This window comes from Aedes albopictus, chromosome 2 (genome assembly GCF_035046485.1).
Source record: "Aedes albopictus strain Foshan chromosome 2, AalbF5, whole genome shotgun sequence".
Classification (NCBI taxonomy): domain Eukaryota; kingdom Metazoa; phylum Arthropoda; class Insecta; order Diptera; family Culicidae; genus Aedes; species Aedes albopictus.
In genome coordinates, this window is record NC_085137.1 from 345,555,881 (window position 1) to 345,578,443 (window position 22,563).

General features: G+C 38.4%; 1 protein-coding gene across 2 annotated transcripts in view; it reads right to left on the reverse strand.

The window, feature by feature from the left end:
• LOC115263181 (cyclin-dependent kinase 14-like) overlaps nucleotides 1–22,563 on the reverse strand; it is a 632,917-nt gene that overhangs the window by 65,211 nt on the left and 545,143 nt on the right. For both annotated transcript variants that reach the window (XM_062852660.1, XM_062852661.1), the window contains one exon: nucleotides 21,178–21,374. In XM_062852660.1, the coding sequence (XP_062708644.1) occupies nucleotides 21,178–21,374 (197 nt within the window). The remainder of the gene's footprint in view (nucleotides 1–21,177; nucleotides 21,375–22,563) is intronic.

Below are 22,563 nucleotides of genomic sequence, written 5' to 3' on the forward strand. Positions count from 1 at the left end.
ACAGTGATAGCAGCCATCAACGACGCAGCCGAAAGCACCATCGGATACTTGAAACGGAATCGACAAAACGAAGAGTGCAGAACGGTTTTGGAGGAGAAGAACTCAGCGCGGGCGGTAATGCTGCAGCAAGGGACTCGACAAACACGGAAGTTCTACCAGAAGCTCAACGCATCCCGCAACGGCTTTGTGCCGCGAGCCGAAATGTGCAGTGATAAAGACGGAAGCCTTTTGACGGACAGACGTGAGGTGATCGAAAGGAGGGAGCAGCCCTTCGATCAGCACCTGAACGGCGTAGAGAACGTAGGCACGGGAGACCACGGCAACGGAGGAAACGACAACGCCAGTGCAGCGGAGGACAGAAATGAACCAACTCCCACGCTGAGGGAAGTTAAGGATGCCATTCATCAGCTCAAAACCAACAAAGTAGCTGGTAAGGATGGTATTGCAGCTGAACTCATCAAGATGGGCCCAGAAAGGTTAGCGACATGTCTGCACCGGTTGATAGTCAGGATCTGGGAAACAGCTACCGGAGGAGTGGAATGAAGGGGTAATCTGCCCCATTAACAAACCGAGCAGGAATGAATAACTGAAACATAACTGGAGCATACCGAAGTCAGATATCATACCAAGACAAGGTATTGGTCGGTTATACAGGTATTGAAAATAACTCATTTTGGTATTTTATAGATATTGGCACAATACCTCACCGAGTTATTGGTTTGGTGTTGAGGACTGCTTGAGTTATTATTTAGTTATGGAAAAATCGCTATTTGTGTGGAAAAATCACAAATTTTTATTTAGGTATTGCAATACCTGATGTCATTATTCACGCGTTATGCCAAGAATACACATCAGTTATTAATTTAGGTATTTAACCTCTTATGCAGGGCTACTTAATACCTCATTCAGGTTGTAGGTATTTGGTTTTCCATACCTGAGTTAGTTATTCTGCAGCCATTTTCTCCTGCTCGGGAAGGAATTTAATGAATAACTGATACATAACTGGAGCATACCAAAGTCAGGTATCATACAAAGACAAGGTATTGGTCGGTTATCCAGGTATTGAAAATAACTTATTTTGGTATTTTGTAGGTATTGATACAATACCTCAACGAGTTATTGATTTGGTGTTGAGGACTGCTTGAGGTATTATTCAATTATGGAAAATTGCTATTTGTATGGAAAAATCGCCGATTATTATTTAGGTATTGCCATACCTGATGTCATTATTCACGCGTTATGCACAGAATACACACCAGTTATTATTTTAGGTATTTTACCTCTTATGCAGGGCTACTTAATACCTCATTGAGGTTGTAGGTATTCGGTTTTCCATACCTGAGTTAGTTATTCTTCGGCTATTTTCTCCTGCTCGGGAAGGGTACCATTTAGAATGTGGGAACTTCAGAGAGATCACTATTTTGAATGCTGCCTGCAAAGTGCTATCCCAGATCATCTTCCGTCGTATGTCACCAAAAACGAATGAGTTCGTGGGAAGTTATCAAGCCGGCTTTATCGATGGCCGGTCGACAACGGACCAGTTCTTCATCGTACGGCAAATCCTCCAGAAATGCCGTGAATACCAGGTCCCAACGCATCACCTGTTCATCGACTTCAAAGCGGCATACAGTATCGACCGCGCAGAGCTATGGAGAATCTCCTGGAGACTTTCCTGGGAAGCTGATTAGACTGATTAAAGCAACGATGGACGGTGTGCAAAACTGCGTAAGGGTTTCGGGTGAACTATCCAGTTCATTCGAATCTCGCCGGGGACTGCGACAAGGTGTTGGACTCTCATGCCCACTCTTCAGCATCGCTCTGGAAGGTGTGATGCGACGAGCCGGGCTGAACAGCCGGGGAACGATTTTCACAAAATCCGGTCAATTTGTGTACTTTGCGGATGACCTTTTTTTTGTTTTTTTTTTCTTTTTTCCTCCCCTGTTGGAGAAATTAAGCCACTGCGTCCAATAAGCTGAACTTTTGTGGCATGTCCCGTTTTGATACTTGCATCTAGCCAGCTAATTACTATGTGTCAAGCAATTAGCTTCTGCCACGACGCGTCGTCTCCCAGTCAGGTGTAATGAAATTTATAAACTCCAAGACCATCCTAGGTTCTGCAGATCAGATCTCGTTGGGTTGCAAGCAACCAATATTTAGAAATCTTTGCCTGCGCGTGCATAAGGCACCACAACTGCAAAGCAGATGTTCCGAGGTTTCACGTTCCGTATTACAGAAACGACAGAACCCAGCATCCAGAAGGTGGCCAAAGCCGGAAGGATACGATGGGCAGGGCATGTTGCAAGAATGCCGGACAACAGTCCTGCAAAGTTGGTATTCGCGACAGATCCGGTTGGCACAAAAGGCGTGGAGCGCAGAGAGCACGATGGGCGGATCAGGTGGAGCGTGGCTTACACAGCTAGTCGTGTTCGGTAATTTGTACCGAAATCTCAACAGCTGAGCGATCGGTAATGGGTTTTTTACCGAAATCCTGTAAAAATTACCAAATTTCGGTAAAATGTTATCGTTTATCTGTCAAAATTTAACGAAGTTCGGTAAACGTCACCGAATTTTTCCGGTGAAAAACTTAACGGTTGAGATTTCGGTAAAAAAATTACCGAAGTCGGTATTTTTTTCCAAGTGTGAACGAGCATCGGGCTTGACCGAGGATGGAGAGAGGCAGCCACGAACTGTGTATTACGGAGAAATATTGTTGATTCAGATTTATCTTGAATTTGATGTTGAACTAAATAAATGAAATGACTAACTTTTTTATTTAGGGATTTATGTTGCCGTAGGCTGGATTATTCCGGCATTGAACCGGATATCATGATGCGATTTCAACTCCTCAACACTAGTATCGGTAGTTCAAAGCAGTAGTTGATTACATTTTTCAATCATGCATCATTCTTTGGTAGAAAAAAGCTTTGCTGTACGAGAAAGGCAAAAACACTATTGAAATAGATTTTTCATTAAAGACCAACACGACACACTCAAGTTCTCCGGATATATCAACCCTCCTTCCTTGGTCAAAGGCTTTCTTCGTATCCACTTGAAGTACCGGAAACAACGAATTCATTTCCTGTCGCTGTAATTCGTTATGCATCGTAGGACACCGCAGGCCGCACCGCCACCACCAACAACATCGGGGAAAGTGACAGCTTTTGGCTACTGGTTGTACGCTTTGCATTTTCTTTCGTTGGAGAATTTTCTTCTCCTAGTGCAGAGCAAAGGATCTCTGCTGTATTGCAAAAAGCTGTTCGTAGTACATGGTTGGTTATGTTTTTTTCCCGTACTGGAGCAATAGCACAGTCCTAGGGTGTTATGGTATACTTACCTTATAGTGCAGTACAGTAGACATTCAATAACTGAAATATGAATGCGTTGTACCTAGCATCATGTAGATTACGGTTCGTGCAGTGGAAGTTAAGGCGAAACTGGACGCATTTTCTCAATTTTTTGGTTTTTGATTTTTTATTAAATAACGAAGTAATATTTTCATAATCGGTTTTCATACACAGTTAGAGGAGGGATCGAACTATCTCCTGGATTTTTTTCAAGTGTAAAACTTTTACCAATTTTTCAAAAACCATATTTTTAAGAAATTTTATTCAAAAATGGTTTCCTTAAAACTGAAAAACATTTACCACCTGAAAAAAAATTCAAGAAATACCTTGATCCTTCCTCTAATTTTGAAAATATTGCTTCGTTATTTAATAAAAAATCAAAAACCAAAAAGTGAGGAAATGCTTCCAGTTTCGCCTTAACTAAGCAGGCTTTAAATACATCAATCAACGAGATAAATGGTTAAGGGACAGTAGGACAAAACATCGACAAAATGTCGAAACGAACTAGATCTCTGGTACTCCCAAGCAAAAAGTCGAGAGGACAAACGGTCAAAAGACAACATGTCAAGGATAGATTATTCCGGGTCACGAATAGAAAATATCACATAATATCATCATTGAGAATATATCATGACATTTTCAGTGTTCCTTTATCTGCTGTGAGAATGTCAACATCAACCGACGATATTGCTGGTTATATGAAAAAAAAATGATGTCAACGAAACATATTTCTTAGTTTGGGCAGTACAATGAGTACATAACAAAATAACATTTTCATAAGTAGAAAGAAAGTCGCGTTAAGTACTGTTCCTTTGAATTCCACTAAGAATTTGCATCCTTTGACGAGATACGTATTTCGACCTCAACTGTAAGGTCATCTTCAGTGTCTTGTACTTGACTCGACAGTGTCTTGTACAAGACACTGAAGACGACCTTACAGTTGAGCATTGGCGTAGCTAGGGGGGGTTCCAGGGGTGCCTGGCACCCCCTTGAACAAATTTGGCACCCCCTAGAATTTTCCGTGACAGTCACCTAAAATTTAAAACTTAATACAATAATACTAATATTATTAAATGGCACATTTGAACAAACCTTAAGCACACTTTGGCGTTTTGAATACATATTGGTAAAAACAATCAACAGACTTCTCCATGGATTCCTTCAGAAATACCTCTATCTATACATATAGTGATTTCTCTAGGCTTGCTGTATGGATTCCTCTCGATATTCCTTCAATAAACTTCCCTTAGGATTCTCCAGGCAGTCCAGATGGGATTGCACATACTAAAAGTTGTTGCCAAGATTGGTCTAGTGATTTCTCATAGGATTTGTTTGAAAATCCTTACTTTGATACTTGGGATTCCTTCAGGAAATACTGGTGGTATTATTCAAGACAATCTTCCTGGGATCCTTTCAGAAGTTCCTCCAGTGATTATTCCAGGAATTATTTCAGAGATTTTATTCAGAGATTCTTTCAGAAATTTCTCATAGAATTTCTCCAGGAGCTTATATTGGCCTTTCTCCGGGAATTGTTGCTAGGGTTCCTCAACAACTCCTGCTGCGATTCTTCCAGCAATTTCTCTTAGAACTCCTCCAACAATGCTCACTGTGGTACCTTCAGGTATTCTACTAGGGAAGCTCCTCCGGAAAATCTCCCCGAGATTTTTCCAAAAATCCCACCGGTGATTCCAGAGATTTCTTCAAGGATTTATCCAGGACTTCCTCCAGAGATTCTTCCAAAAATTCCACAGGGGATTTCTCCAAAAACTTCTGTTAACCTTCTTCCATGAATTCCAGCTGGAATTCTTCAAGCAATTCACATTAGGACTCCTTCAGAAATACTTATAGGGATTTCTCCTGGCATACTTAATTACTGCAATACTTTCGAGAAATCTTCCTGAGATTTCTCCAGAAATCCCTCTTGCGATTCCATCAGGGATTCCTCCAGTACACTTCTACCGAATCTTTCAAGGAGAGCTGTACATATTCCCCGGCATTCCTGATTCTAGGATTCCTCTAGAAATTACTCCTCCTCCCGGAATTCTAGGAATCCCTCTAGATATTCCAGCTGGGATTCCTCAAGCAATTCCTGCGTTTATTCCAGTTATTCTTCCTCCAGAAATTCAAACTGTGGTACTTCAAATATTATGCAACGGATTCTTCTAGAGCTTTCTCCTGGCTTTTTGCTTGGATTTTTCCAGGCAAACATCCTGGAATTCTTGCAGAAATTCCTTTGATTGTTCTACCACGGATTTTTCCAAAGACTCATCCAGGAATTCCTTTAGAGATTTTATCCAAAGATTCCTCCAGAAATTCCTTTTGGCCTTACCCGGGTAGACGAGAATATCTAAATCATATCTCAAATCGAAAATTTTTTGCTGTCATAGCACGATGTGATTTTGATGTGTTATTCAAAAATCTAATGAATATCGCACGAATAGCACAAAGTGATATGATATCAGTTTTTGTTGTTGTCGAAATAGCTGAAAATTTCAACATAAGAAAAAGTTTAGCTCTTCTCCACGGAATAGAACACATACACCCATTTAGATGGCTGGATGTTAGTGAAATGCCATGTGCCCCTTTCTCAACTGTGGAAACTAAGAACCGCATGCTCTTATTCCCATGTTACTCACAACAGTGAGCCACAGTTGAGTGGTAAGTGTTGCCGCCTGTGAATCTTCAGGTCGTAGGTTCGATGCCGGATGCTGACATTTTTTTTTATTTTTTTTTCTAGCAAAAAAAAAATGACTAATCTTGTCTGCTATTATTTTGATCTTGTAATATCTTAACGAGCTATTATTGAGTAGTTTACCATATTAGATTTTGTTATTATTTCTGATCTTTTACCTCTTATATCAATCAAACCAATATCAGTTTTTGCTCTTCAGTAATTCAATCAATAATAACTAAATACGCTATTCATCAGATTTTTTCACCTACTCGGGTTCCTCCAAGAATACCTCAAACACCTTCTCCTGCGGTCTTCCAGCACTTCCTCCAGAAATTCTTACTATGATACGTACAGAAAATCTTCTATTGATTCCTATACGAATTTATTCTACCATTGTGGCTGAAAGTCAACTGGAAGTCTTCCGGGAAATCTTCCAGAGGTTCCTTCAGAAATTCCTCCTGCGATTCCTTCAGGGCCTTCGCTATAGATGCTTCCAGAACACCTCAACCGGTTCTTGCAAGAACTTCTCTAGGTATTCCAAGGACTTTTTCTTTGGATTCCCCCAGGCATTCCTGATGGGGTTTCTCTAGAAATTGCTGTATAGTTTCCTCCAGCAATGGTACATCCCAGAATCCTTCTAATAATACCTTCTGATATTTTTCCTGTGATTTCTTCCGAAGCTCTGCGGTGGTTCCTCCAGAAATTTTTATCCAAAATATTTTATCCAAGGGGGCTTTCATAAATTTCTCGTGGGATTCCTCCACGAATTCCTCTTGGTCTTTCTCTAGGAATTTCAACTGAATTTCTCAAGCTATTCCTGCTGTGGTTCTTCCAGCAATTCCTCCCAGGACTCCTCCGGAAATTTTTATTGTAATACCTCCCGGAATTCTTCTAGATATTCTTCTAAGAATTTCTCCAAAGATTCCTTCAAAAACTTACTGGGATTATTCAGGGCAATCTTCCTAGGTACCTTGCCTTCGGTGTATCCTCCTGGAAATCCTAAAGGATCTTGGGATTTCTCCGAATACTTCTACCGTCCACAAATTACGTAACGCTCTAGGGGGAGAGGGGGAGTATGGCCAAGCGTTACGGTCCATACAAAAATTTTAGGATTTTTATACAAAAAATCGTAACAGGGGGGGGGGGGGGGGGGGGGTGGTGTAAAAAATGTCGATTTTAGCGTTACGTAATAAATGGATGCTGCCAAATATTTATCATTGGATTCTTCCAGGAACTCCTCTTGGCTTTCATCCAGGATCTCCTCCGGGGATTCCATAAGCGGCACCTGCTGCTTGTAATGTTTCAGCGATGCCTCCTGGGTCTCCTTCTGAAATTCGTACTATGATACCTGCAGGCAGTGTTGGTAAAAACTCAAATTCTCAAATCTCATGGTTGAGTTGTTTCACGCGTGATTTTTGACTCGCCAAACTCACCGCCAAAAAAATCATGCATAAGTTGACTCGTGATTTCACTCATTGCTTTATTTCTTGGTTTTGTTATTATTTACATCGAAGCTTTTAGGTTTGCATGATAGAAAAAAAGCATATCTAGCGTACAACACCAAAGAATGGTGTTCAAATTGATTTGAATTCGTTTTTCAAGCAAACGAGATGTCGGCGCTTGACTCGTGAGAGCGAGATTTTGCATGAAAAACTCGCACATGAGAAAACGATTCAGAATCGCGCGCGAGTTTGCTCACGCAGGAGCGGTTCATGAGTGTGCTTTGAGAGTGAGTTTACCAACACTGCCTGCAGGAATACCTCTAGGTTTTTTTCCGGTTATTCTTGCTGGGATTCTTCTAGGCATTATTCCTAGGATACTTCCAGAAATGCTGTTGATTCTTCCAGAGATTTTTCTAAAAAATCATCCAGGATTTCCTTTAGAGTTTTTATTCATGGATTACTCTAGAAATTAATCATGGTGTTAGTCCCGGAACTCCTCTTGGCCTTCTTTAAGGAATTCCAGCTGAAGAAATCGCAATAGAAACCTCTAGAGGAATCCCTAAACGAGTTTCGGGAATAGTAGGAAATTCCAGAGAAATGCTAGGAGGTATTACTAGAGAAATCTCTAGTTAAATCCTAAAGGAATATACGAAAAAACTTGTAATTAATTAGAAGGCACAGAATATTGCTAATTAACAAATTGAGAGATGAATTTAAAAAAAAAAAAATCGTGGCCATTTATTTGAGGGTTCCTTCGGCATGGTTTTCATTTTAATTTCTGTGGTAGTTTCATTAGAATTTAATCATCAATTTCTTTGGATTTTTTTTCTTCTATAATTTCAATGGCTATTGCTCTGAAATTATTTCAACAATTTCTTTTTCAGTTATTTTGCAAATTTCTCAGGCAATTTTATCGTGATTACTTTTGTAATTCTTAGTAATTTAATTGTATTTATATTTATTGCTTCCGAAAATGGCTTAATTGGAAATTCAGAAATTCTAAACTATGCTTGCTCGAGAAAAGTTATATGGAATTCCTGACAAATTCCCAAAGAAATTGTCCGATAATTTTCAAATAAATTTACCTTAGAACTTTCAAAGCAGTTGCCAAAAGAATTCACATAAGAATTACCAGTGGAAATCCTGTAGAAAATATTTAGGCTTTTTAAAGAAATTGGTCAAATCCAATCTCAAAATAAATTGCCGAAATATATTCTATAATATTTTCCATAAACATTCACAAAACAAATTTCTAAGAAATTCTCAAAGAATTTTCCGAAATCATCAAAGGATTTTCTGAATCAAATTTAGAAAGAATTCCAAAAGTAATTACCGTGGTATCACAGTAACAGAAATTCAAGAGAACCACCAAAGATTTTTTTCAAATAAATTCTCGAAGGAAATCTTTAAGAATTTTGCTGAAAAAAATTCCAAAGGAATTATCGAAGAAGTTCCCAAGGTAATAATCGAAGTTTTCAAAACTTCCAAAAGAATTGCTGATGAAATTCCTAAATAAATTTTCAATGCAAGTAACATTGGAATTGCCGAAAGTTATTACAATCGGAATTGCTGCAGGAATTCCTTACATAACTACTGAAGAAACGGAAGAAACCGTCTAAATAATTTTCATTAAAATTATAGAAGCGGATTATAAAAGAATTTCCAAAGGAGTTTTCGAAGGAATTCACGAAAAAATACCGAATAGCATAGATAATGAAAGTCCAAAAAATCGACAAAAATCCCAAAGAAAAATGTAGAACAAATTGCCGAAGACATTTCCAAAAAAAAAAATTGTGAGGAAATACCCAGAGTCATTCGAATGAATTACCAAAGGCTTTATTAAAAATATTCCCAAAAGCATCGCCTGACGAGTAATTGGAGAGTTTTCAAAAGCAAATATCAATAGAATTGCTGACATTAACAAAACAATGCTTAAAATACTACTAAAAATTGGCAAAGGAACTCCCGAGAAAACAGTAAAAAAAGCCAAATAAATTCCTAAAGGAATTGTCGAAGAAATCTTCAAAGTAATTTCCGATGAATTTTTAAAAGGATGTGTGAAAGGTGTTTAGTACTAAATTCCAAACGTATTACCAAATGAATTTTTAAAGAATTGCCGAAGGGGATTCGAATATATTACCGAAGATATTGCCAAATACAAAGGAATTGCAGAGTGATTTGCAAAAGAAGACTTAAATGAAAGCTGTTGAACTCAGAGTTGGCCTCAAACCCTTCCCAACCTAGCTGAATTATACGACCAAGTTTCAAGAAATTTGGCCAACAAAAACCTTATATGACGAAGAGAACAAACCTGCCGATAATACCCGTTGTCACCCTACACATATCATTGTTTCATGAAATAAATTAAGGGTGAATCGTTATTTCCTCTTACAAGAAAAAAGCAAAACAACCAGGAAGCCACTGAAACTGGCACCCCCAAGGCACCCCCTAGGAAAAAATCCTAGATACGCCAATGCAGTTGAGGTCGAAATACGTATTTGTCAAAGGATGCAAATTCTTAGTGGAATTCAAAGGAACCATGAAAGGAACAGTACTACGCGATTTTCTTTTTACTTACAGATATTCCCCTAACAAGCCCAGGTTAATCATCAACATTTTCATGATATTTTCCAACCCTGCTTCCGGGGAATTTTTTTCTCAAATGCCTTAAAAACTTAACCATCTGTTTTATTGTTTCAAATTCATTTTTTACCTTTTTACCTTTTATAAACGTGTTTTTTTTAACGTTTTGAATTTTCAACTATCGAGCATCTACTGTATCAAGAAGTGCACTCCGGACCGACCCGACACCATCCGAAAATTTCCGTTCCAAGCTCGTGCTGCTGGTCGTAAATCGAACCAACAACGCGGCCCAGCCACACAGCAGAGGTTCCTCAAAGCTCAGCGTGTCAAACCAAAAATGCATCTTGTCACATCGGACTAGTGAGTTTCCGCTTTTCAGCTATGTAAGAGAGACTCCCGAACGGACAACTTTACGCTCTACGTGGTGAATTAGGTCACGTCTAAAAGCCACCACGACGGGCATCAGTTCCAAAACTGAAATTGCTTCCAACATCATCATCGGTGCAATGTGTGTACAGTACATACACGGTGCAGTTCCTGGAAGTGGGAAAAAGGAAGCATATGAATGTGCTGGGATCGCGCGTTCTTGGTGGTCCCGGAGCATTAATTTCTGGTTCCGGGTAAGTTCTATACGCCAGCAAGCTGAAACCCACACATGGAACGAGCTTTTTGTGTGACTGGCAAAGCGCTGCGGGTGTGCACATGATGTACCATCAATAAATGATGAGCGGTGCACAACGAGATACAGATGAAAACTGTGCTGGAATTCTCCCGGGAACGGCCGGATGGGGGCGTGTTTGATAGTATAATATGGGGAATTTCCTGAATCGAGATTAGTTACGTGGTTGAAGAAAATGTACGGTTTCGCTGCTATGGGCGGGAAAAAGTACTGTGAACAGTAGGTTGCATGATGTTTCATGGCATTTGTAAATCTCATTAGGATTTGTTGAGTGCTCTTGCCTTGTTCGTAATGCAAAGCTATAGCAGTTACTGAAACTAATTTACAATTGAATTCTCTGGAGTTAATCCGTGTATAGCTTAGGAAACTTTTCTGGGCTACGCCAACGTTCAAGCCATCTATTATCAAATTGATGTTATCCGACTGCGAATAGCAAAAAGTTATAACTGACATGACTAAATGAAAAACTTAAGTATCTAAAACCCATTTTTTTATTTTATTTTTTTATCGATTTTTAAGACGATTACATTTTGGAATTTTGTGATTATTGTTGAAATAGACTTTGAGTATTGTCGACAGGTTTGTTCTCTTCGTCATGAGGGGTTTTTGTCGGCCAAGTTGCCTGAAACTTGGTCGTATAATTCAGTACGTTCCTCATATTTAAAATTATTTTTAATTAGAAATTTTTGTTTTCCATGTCATTTTGAGGAAAACATGTTCGAGGGTTCGACTGTTTGGATGTAACGATTGGTGGGAGTTCGGCTTTGCAGTCTAAAGTTCTCTAGAACGACCGATTAAATTTCGTCCATACGTTTCGGCAATTGTTGGTGCCCCTGAAGAAGGCACCAACAATTGCCGAAACGTAGGGACGAATCCTAAACGGTCGTTCTAGAGAACTTTAGACTGCAAAGCCGAACTCCCACCAATCGTTAATACAAAAGAAATAATGATATCTGAGAAGTGACCAAAACAATTTTAGAAGATAATAAATGTGAATGCCTTTCAGAAGACATCAAAACCAATTTAGATAAGTATCAGTAAGCGCCGGGGCCCGTAGCGTAGTGGCTACACGTTTGCTTCATAAGCAGATGGTCATGGGTTCGATCCCAGCCCCGGCACTTTCGTCAGTCGCTCTTCCCCCCTGAGAGCAGCTGGCACTGACCCTCTTCTGAGCCCATGGCTCAAATGAACCCGGATACTTGGACATCGGCGAACGGCAACCCATAATGGACCCCCAATCGGACTGGAAACAGGAACAACCAACAGCCACACATCAACATCCTCGAGCTCATCATTCTACCATGATAGGGTAGAAAGTGAAAGCAGCGCAACGGCCACCAGTTCGATGTAGTGCAATTAGAAATAGAATACATGTAGGCGCTGTACAAAGTGTATGTACAGCTTCCAATTGGAATCGCTCACGCAGTGCCCTAGTGGACAATAGAGCTGTAGATTAGGTTAAGTGATTGAAGAATAAAAAAAAAAAGTATCAGTAAGTAACAGTCAGCCCTATCAGCCAAAATATAAAAGTTTTGATTGTTCAAGAAAAAAGCATGAAACAACACCCACAATTGGGCATTAGAGAGTTAATACTGCAGACATGAATTACTATGAGAATTGGACAGAAAAAATAATAAATTTAGAAATTTTAATTATTGATCAGCGTATGAGAAACTTACTTTAGAGAAAAAAAACTAGAACAAAAATTCAATACATAACTTTTTTTGTCAATAGTATTTTTACTACTACCGTTATTACATTATTATCATTTGTTTATTAAACGCAGTTACACATAAATGGCTTATGCGAGTACAAATATGTAGAAAAAATCAGAATTCAAACGACTTTTACAGCAATTGAAAACAAAACTTTAAAAATTTCTGAAAGAGTCCCTTAAAAAACTGTGATGCAATTTTATGACTAAGACAATCTTTGTTTTTTTTTTCTGAGAAAGCCTGAAAGTTTTACTTCAGTCAAGATCTCGACAATGCCTCATTTACATTTTACACACAATAAAAGTAATAAAAAAAATGATAGTTATGGGTTGTATGTGTCAAATCAGTAATTATGATCTCAATATGTATTACGAAAAACTCCCATGTTCATTTCTAGTCATCTCTGATTTAGTATTGTGTATACAGTTCAAAGTTGGATTATCCCGACTGTTTGTGAAACTGTTCAGAACAGTCGTCGAATATCGAGGGGCTTCTCGATGTATTTTTGCAGAAACTAATTAATCAGCAAATTTGTTCAATCACAATATTATTTCAAACGTATAAGCACGTATAGGTCTCCAAAATAACAAACATTAGCAATTATCCTGAAAATAATACAAATTGCATTTATTAAACCTCACTTTAGAACATTTAAAACATTTAATGCGGAAAACAATATTTTCATAAATTTGTTGAGTGATAAACATTGCATCTGAACACCCCCCGACTTACGCGCCAAAAAGCTGGCGGCTTGGCTGCCGGCAACAGCTGATCAGGGCGACCGGTTAGCTGTCCTTGTTCCACCAATTGAATGTTTTTGAAAACGCGTTTGCGCGCGAAATCTTTCTCGCTCATTTCTGCTGTCAACTCCGTCACCGACTGTTTCACCGACCGTTCGAAACGACGACTGTTTCAAACGGTCGTGAACAGTTTGGAACTGGACGGTCAATATTGGGCGTTTTTTCAACCGCAGAGGTCTATGAACTCCAACAAAAAGCGTTTTGTATTACAAAAGGACGATAACAGAGCCAAATGAGGTTTTGAATGAGTCCCAAGCAGCACACAAGTCACAAAGGAGTGTTGACAGCGCAGTTTTTTGGTTGGACACGAGTCATTTTCAAGTTATTCTGCCTTTTGAGTTAGAATTACATAAATGTAGCTCATATACATCCAAAAACCTGCGCTGTCGACACTGCTTTGTGACTTGTGCGCTGCTTGGGGTGCCTGAGAGCTTCTCGTGATCAAAACGAAATTCCCACCATTCGATTTCTTGTTAATTTTTGCAAAAGAATGGATAGTAAGTATAGTTGAAAAACTCTAACGAGTAGCATATTTAATAATTACAAACTTAATCACTTTCGAACAAAAGTGATATTGGTTTATTTAAGATAAAAGGTAAAAGATCGGCAAAATATAATTAATGTAAGGGCTTAGCAATATCTCAATATATTACTACCGAAAATCGAATTAGACTTACAATTAGTCTTTCGAATAAGGTGATCTTTGGAGCAAAGGATTGCTAATGGCGATGTGCCCTTTCTGGGGGCTTTTTATGTTGTCTTTCATTCATTCAATCTGTGTATACAACACAAGTAAATTTTTGTGATTTGCTTTTTTGATGAATTAAAGAACCAACTGTTTTCAAGCTCCCAAAACGTTTCAATAGTAAACATTGCAGGATTGTACAGAAATGTTGATTTGAAAACCGCAAAGCCATTTGAATCCTGCGACGAGAACACCAAATTTTTGCCAGTACAAAAACAAATATTTTAATAAATCAACCTCTTAGACAACCAGAATATTTTGCACTACCCGTCATAAGTACGGACTCACTTAAAAAGTATTGCAACACTCAGTTGTATCACCCCCCAAAAAGTTTAGCATCACCTGAAAACAGCTAAATTTGTGCCGCTTTATCTCGAAATCCTGATAATATGCAAAGTCTTCAGTAAGTTGTTCGGAAGGTCGTGGATATCATAATGATAAGCAGTTTGGTTCGTAATTCTGCCACTAGGCGACGCTAGTGAGCATGGAAAAATGAATATTTTTAACGAGTTCTATCTCGTGATCGTGATGAGATAGATAGTTCAAGTCCTCGGCAAAGTTGTTTGAAAGGTCGTGGACATCATAATGACAAGCAGTTTGGTTTGCAATTATGCCGCTAGGCGACGCTAGTGAGCATGGAAAAATGAGTATTTTCAAATAACTTTATCTCGTGATCCTGATGAGATAGAAAGTTCAAGTCTTCGGCAAAGTTGTTCGGAAGGTCGTGGACATCATAATGATAAGCAGTTTGGTTTGCAATTCTGCCACTAGGCGACGCTAGTGAGCATGGATAAATGAACATTTTTAACGAGTTCTATCTTGTGATACTGATGAGATTGAAAGTTCAAGTCATCGGCAAAGTTGTTCGGAAGGTCGTGGACATCATAATGATAAGCAGTTTGGTTTGCAATTCTGCCGCTAGGCGACACTAGTGATCATGAATATATTAACATTTTTAACTAGTGCTATCTCGTGATTCTGATTAGATAGACAGTTCAAGTATTCGGCAAAGTTATTCGGAAGATCATGGACATCATAATGACAAGCTGTTTGGTTGCAATTCTGCTGCTATGTGACGCTAGTGAGTATGGAAAAATGAGCATTTGCCAATGACAAGCAGTTTATGAAGTGAATCAGACCTGAATCACTTGAATATTAAGTGAATCAGACCTGAACCACTTGAATATCAAGTGAATCAGCCCTGAATCACTTGAACATGAAGTGAACCAGAGCTGAATTACAGAATATCAAGTGAATCAGACCTGAATCTCTTGAATATGAAGTTAATTAGTCCTGAATCACTTGAACATGAAGTGAATCAGACATATTTTAGAGAAAATCAACTTTTCATACTTATATTGACTTTTATTGGTTTATAACGTTACGTTTCTGATGCTAAATCAGATTCTCTCGGAACTCAACAACACTGTTTTGTACAATACACTGTGTACTGGTAACGACTGTTTTAACGATTCTTTTAAAACAGAACATCAAAACTGATTGAAATGATTAATTATATAGTTTTGATAAATTTTACCTGAAATTATCCTTCAGATCAAATAACTTTATCCCTTCAGATCTGATTTAGCATCAGAAACGTAACGTTATAAACCAATAAAAGTCAATATAAGTATGAAAAGTTGATTTTCTCTAAAATATGTCTGATTCACTTCATGTTCAAGTGATTCAGGACTAATTAACTTCATATTCAAGAGATTCAGGTCTGATTCACTTGATATTCTGTGGATAATTTCAGGTAAAATTTATCAAAACTATATAATTAATCATTTCAATCAGTTTTGATGTTCTGTTTTAAAAGAATCGTTAAAACAGTCGTTACCAGTACACAGTGTATTGTACAAAACAGTGTTGTTGAGTTCCGAGAGAATCAGTGAGAGAAACTGATATTTTCTCGCTGTTTGAAACAACCGTTTCGATCGATGTGTTGGTACAGCCTACATACACTGCCACTCGGGAAATGAACAAGTTTTTATGTTTAATGGATAAGTTCATTCAGCCACACCAACAGAATGAACAGAAGAGCAGCAACGTCGTGATTCTCTCACGCATTGATCGAAGTCGATTGTAAACAATGCGGTGCTCAATCACTTGGGAATAATTTTCGCAGATGATTGCTGAGTGCGTTCATTTTGATCGAATCGCTTCTTCCAAAAGTGCTTGTTGATGTAGCTAATAGGCAGCAAACGCCAGGTATGTTTCACGGTTCCTATTGCATTGTATTGTATTGCATTGTATTTTCAGTTATATAATAAAAGGCGTGGATAGTATTCGATCAAATAAGAAAGGGAGGGGTTCCACTGAATTCTCCACTGATGTATCAGCAGAATTTCCTTCTCTGAAAGTCCCTTGAATTCACCTGAATCCCAAATGTTTCCAAGAAGACAAATACTAAGTCATAAATCAAAACACTTCTCCAAACGCACCAATCAAGCATTTTCCATTTACATTTGACTGACCTCTTGATAATTAAATTAAAACTGACCTCAGCATCAGTCAACAAGGCTTTGCGACGACCGCGACGACTGACGACCGAACTGAGGCACAAACATGGCATGCATAAGTTGTGGTGTTGTAGGTTAAAAGCTTTGTTCGTCATTGATGACGTCAAACTCGACATAAACCTATCATTGACCTGTTTTTATTTTAGTCACCGAACCCAACATATACCCAACCATTATCCTATGTGGTTCCAACAGTGGCCCAACATTCTGTAAAATTTGATCCGACTTTTACCCGACATCCGATATTTTTTTCAGGCTGGCGGAATTTTGATGCTCGGTGCTCATTTAGTCAAACAGGACATTTCTAAAAATAGCCTTGTATTTGATAGATACTCTGGTTGAATCGTTTTAAGATGGCGAGAAGCAAACATGAGTGAAAAGATTTGTTGGATGTTGTTGCTCTTTGCAATACTGAGGGGTGCCGCATAAAAAATAAAACACGTTTAAACGTTTAAGAAAAGATTCAGTATATTCATAATTCCGTGTTGAAATTTGAGCTCAATTCATCAAAGCAAGCCATAGTTATTTTATCTCAAAGTCGACAATTTTGTTTCAAAATCAGCGTTTTCCTAATCAATTTTGAGCTACAGAGGGAATTTCCAGCCGATTAATGCGATAATTTTGAAAATCGGTCGATAAATGGCTGTACACTGCGCTTCCGAAAATTATCAGACTGCGATAGAAATTGATTCGATCAAGACATAAAACATGAAGGGCGCAATCGGATCGGAAAACGATAATGAACTACCGATTGGCATAGACGACTCTATCAGTTCATAACAAATACATGCGGTGATGCACACTCGTTTAAATGACAGCAGTGCAAGATCACTCAGTATTCATTCAATGTTTGAGTTACTGTACCAGTTTTCAAACGCAAAGGTGATTCCAGACCCTTTTCTGTGTGTTTTGATTGAGTGGGGAAAGAGTGGTTACTGATCGGGTTTTGAACTGAGTGAAAACATCCTTGGTACAAAAATTGAAAATCTAAAATAACAACACGTATACATGAAAAGCAACCCCGAAGAGCATTCTATATGCAAAAACCACAAAAACGATAGACGGTAAACACTACACCCTTGTAAAAGGCCAAATCCCTAGGCCGAAACGTCAGGAATGTAGATAAAAATCGTTCTTGATTCAAAGACTGAGAAAGCCATCCCCCTTTTCATCTGAATTCAACAGCTTTAAAAAAACATGACGAAGAGAACAAAACTGCCAAAAATATACAATTTCCCCTACACCAAGAATCTCCAATCATTATATCATAAATTTTGCTATGTATACCTTCAGCATTTTCTTTAAACTCTTTCGAAACTTAAATACTACCAATGTTTGGTTCAGCAGAAAGTTGATACCAGGATTAATAGGGTATTGGGATGCTTCGTTGGCATGGTCCCTTCGTTCGGCCTATCTTAACGTGAACCAAAAACTCGAATAAACACGCATACTCGAGCAGGAGAAAAAAGCTGAAGAACACTAAATTCAGGCATGGAAAACCCAATACCTACAACCTGAATGAGGTATTAGGAAGCCGTGCATAAGAGGTAAAATACCTAAAATAATAACTGGTGTCTATTCTGTGTATAACACGAGCATAATGACCTCAGGTATGGCAATAGCTAAATGATAATCGGCAACTTTTTCATACAAATAGTGATTTTTCCATAACCCTTCAGCACGCGCGCAGTTGTAAAAAGTACAACACTACCGTAATCCGGAGTCAAATTGATCACTTTAAAACAACTTTTGCGGATAACATCAGTGCCAATTCAAATATTGCCAAAAGAATTTCTGTAAAACCAGTACCCAGTGGATCTCTATGGAACAATGTAACAGAATTTTGTTCAACAAATTTAAAATTTAACTAAATTAACTCCAATTATCATAAAATTGGAAATGCCACTTTGGGGTGAAATTGATCAGTATACAATTAAGCATCGGTTGGAAAGGAAAATATCCTTCTCTGCTTAATTTTGCTCTTCTAAAACCGAATAACGCGTTTAAAATCTTACAACTAGTGAATTTAATGCTTTAAATACAAAATTAAATCAGGCCAAACATTTCAATAGGTCCTATCTGCATTTGAGAGGCTCTCTTTGTTCTTTTTCTCCTTCAATTATTGCAATGTAATGGTACACTTTTCAACTATTTATGCAGTACAAATCAAAAGACGATTGTTTTAACCATCGTTCAATGCAAGGAGACAAACATAATACAAATAAACAGATGAGATATTAACCAAAGAGAGGGAAACCAAAGAGAACCTCTCTTCTGAAGATAGGACTTTAAGACATGTTTGGCCTGAAATGTTGAAATTTCCCCTTAAACGCCTAAAGGTAGGCAATTTCATTTGTAATAAGTGATTTCTATTACAATAAATGACTATTTCATCATAAAAAGAATTTATTTTTAACTACTTTATGTACTGATTAGCTGCACAACTTCTCAACCAAGGCTCGACAAAAATGTTAAAACACAGAATTTACGGGAAGTCCTGTTAGCAATCGATTGTTCAGTAGCAATGTTTTCAGCTAAATGAGAAATACATTGCAAATTCCTAAAAAAAATAAGGTAAAACTAACTTTTTTCTAAAAATCAAAAGTCTACACCCATCTCTAGACATCTACGAATAAGATGACGTAAAAAGTTTAAGATCGTTACGACGCTTAAGAGTTACTAATATGGAATTACAATGTAGTACCCGAATGATCAATTTCACCCCGCTGATCAATTAGACCCCGGATTACGGTACCAAAAAACCTCGCTCAACGTATACGGCGAGAGCGCGGTGCAGTTTCGGTTGCTTGATGGCGCGCGTCCTGAATGGATAATTGAATAATACCTCCAGCAGTCCTCAACACCAAACCAATATCTCGACGAGGTATTTCATCAATACCTAGAAAATACCACAATAAGTTATTTTCAATACCTGGGTAACCGACCAATACCTCTCCCTGGTATGATACCTGGCATTGGTATGCTGCAGTTATGTGCCAGTTATTTCGTTTCTGCTCGGGTAACTGGGGATAGGAAAAGCTTAGCGCCAAACAATTGTGACATTTTATTTCATTTTTAGCACTTTAGAACATAAAAATAAAATGAAAATGTCACTTTGTTTAGCTTTTGTAGACGCCATGTTTTTTCCGGCATAGTGATTAGTCACATGATCATAAATGGCATGATTCTGGGATATGTGTACTGAATTGACTTCCGGATAACTGAACGTTTGATGTGAAGCTTGAAAGACACTATTTTGAACTTGTATACTATTTGTTTTTAACGAATAACAACTATTTTACCAAGTAACTGTGGGCCAAATATTGAGGACACTTTTTTACTATGTACCCAAATCTTGGCTCATTAATAAAGTGACGTCAACAACACTGCTTGCGCATCAACCAGAAGGGACGAGCAGGAAGAGAGATTTTTGTGCGGAGACTGTAAGAGAGCGAGAGAGCAGTCTCCGCTGCGAGGCAGACGACTGAGCGTAGCTGTCCTCGTTTACGTTACTGGATGTAAATTTCAAGCGAATATGTCTCAAAAAATGTAAACAGTACGCATGATTGGCTGATTACTGAGCGGACAGTATCATCTCTCGGTAAATGGCTGCAATTTTGTAGCTTCTGCTATAATTTTCAGTCGATGCTTAACTTACGTGTTGTTTAATTTTCATGATTTCTTTCTGTGTTGTCACTGTGAGTGATTGTTTGTATAACACATGACTTGACTACGCAAACTTTGTATGTAGATTGTAGTTTGCCCTGAAGATAAGCGAATAAACGCTCGAAACGTCGGCTTTAATAAAAACAGTTGTTTTATAAGCAACCCAAGGACCGAAAAAACGCCAGCAATTGCTATCAAATTATCAAAGACGGTCATTATTTTTTCAATTAGGAAGAACTTAAACTTAAGTGATTTATTCATAATTTTGTGAAAATTTTGCTCCAAAAATCAAACTTGAAAGTAAGCATAGTGAACAAACAGTGAAGTACTCTCAGCAGAAAGATTGAAAAACAATAGAGAATAAGTAGTTCTAGCGCTCGGAATGCAATAGGCCAACGTTGTATCCACTAATATGCCAATTTTTGTACCGTAGACCAACGTTGCATACCATCGCATCGAATCTTTTCAACGTAATTAAGTAAGTTCTTAAAAACTTACGTTAGTTTACTACCAATTTGTGAACCATACATTGGCTAGTATGCGTATAGGATCAATATATCATTTTTGGCGTTATCATTAACGAGTTATGGTCATAATTGTCAAGGCGGCTGGCATATTAGGCCGATGTAGGGTACACATACCCATCATATAAAAAAGAGTTTCGCTAAGAAATCCAGCAGGAGATTCGTCAGCCACTCATCACAAATTTCGTTATAATAACGCCTAAAATTTCCGCCAGGAAGTACTAACAATTTTTAGAGTGATTATTTAATTCAGGAATCATTTGTAAACTTTTCAAGCATCTTCATGAACAAATTCATGATGCAAATAAATTTGCAACTTGTCAACCGATGGAGCTGCACGTTTTACATTTGACTGGAATGTATTTAAAGGGTTCAACAAATTGGGTGATGAATAACTTCAACCATTCCAAAGGAATTTCAAAATTTGTTGAATAAGTAATAGTAGCTTCCTTACACAAATCAGTAGGTAATGCATCGACTTACCCCAAACGCGCTAAACCGTTTCCGCCGCGGGTGCAGGTCGTGTTTGTTCAGGAACACCTCGGACTTGGGCCGGGGCGGTTTCTTCGGTCGCATTATCACACGTGTTTCCTCCCGAATGTCTTCGTCCAGGAGTTTACTATCGGACGACACGGACAGCTGCCGGTGCACCCGCTCGTGATCACCCACTCGGTTCCAATCTGAAAACGGGAGAAGGGGAGAAACAATAACAATCTTTAGTAATTTGTAATTATAACTTTGGTGGGGCAGCTCAGGTATTAAACGCGGTTTTCGCAAAGCTGTAGTCAGCAGAGATAAGGGCGGATTCCAGCTTTTATTTGCGTTTGAAATTCATTACGAATCCGCCAATATTGGTGCACGCTTCGTTCGGTAAATAGTCAGGAAACCGGAGAGTGTAGTAACGGTAGCAGTAAATGTAGCGCGCAAATATTTGCTGTACAATTTTAGCGAAAGAAATTCACTCAGTTTAATTTGTTTGCATATCCAACACGGGGCCCGAGCTGAGGTAGGTAATGAAATGTGAGTTTATTTTGCCAGCTGGCGTTACATTTAGACGATGTGTGCATTGGACTTGACGTGTATTTGATATAAATTGAAATTAGATATATTTAGTTAGACATAGCAGAACAGAAAAAGTCGTATAAGAAGAATAAATGTAACATCATGACAAAACTTAAATAAATCAAAGTCTTCGTAGTCTTCATAATAGACACTATTTTAAAGTCGTTTTGCGATGAACAATACTTAATCGTATAAGCGTTCGTGTCAACTCGTAGTGAGTTCGTTTTTGAATCGCATTATTACGATATACGATGGTTATGCGATTTTTGCCTTATTTTTGTTTGTTTTTTATTATGGCAATACACATCGATTGGTTCTAAGACAATGACAACCGTTATCATCAAACAAAGCTCTATAAAGTCAATTTGATATATGTTGGAAAATCGCACTAAACTATAAATTAAATCGCAATAATTGACGATGGAACTCGCAAAATGTATCACTTTTTATCTCCTCTTCCTCGGAAAGCGCCAATGTAAAACGTTTCACACTGCAAGCAAACCGACTGCTTCGCACCATGCCGTTACCTTTGCTAGACAAGTTGACAGTAAAGTAAAGGAAGTAACTACATCTCTACAACCAGGTACATCGGCAGAAGCTTTTTCTTTCACTACCAGGCCGCGGTGCTGGGAGAACGCAAGGAAACGCAGAAAACCATCGCATCGCCCTGTTTGCTTCAACCCCCCCGTAACTTGACAGATGAGCTCAGTTTCGCGTACCTACTTGCAAATCGCAGATGTCGCTACTGTTCGTAAACAACGGGTCCATCCTTCACTGACGAAACAGTTTTTGTCCATGCGAAAACAT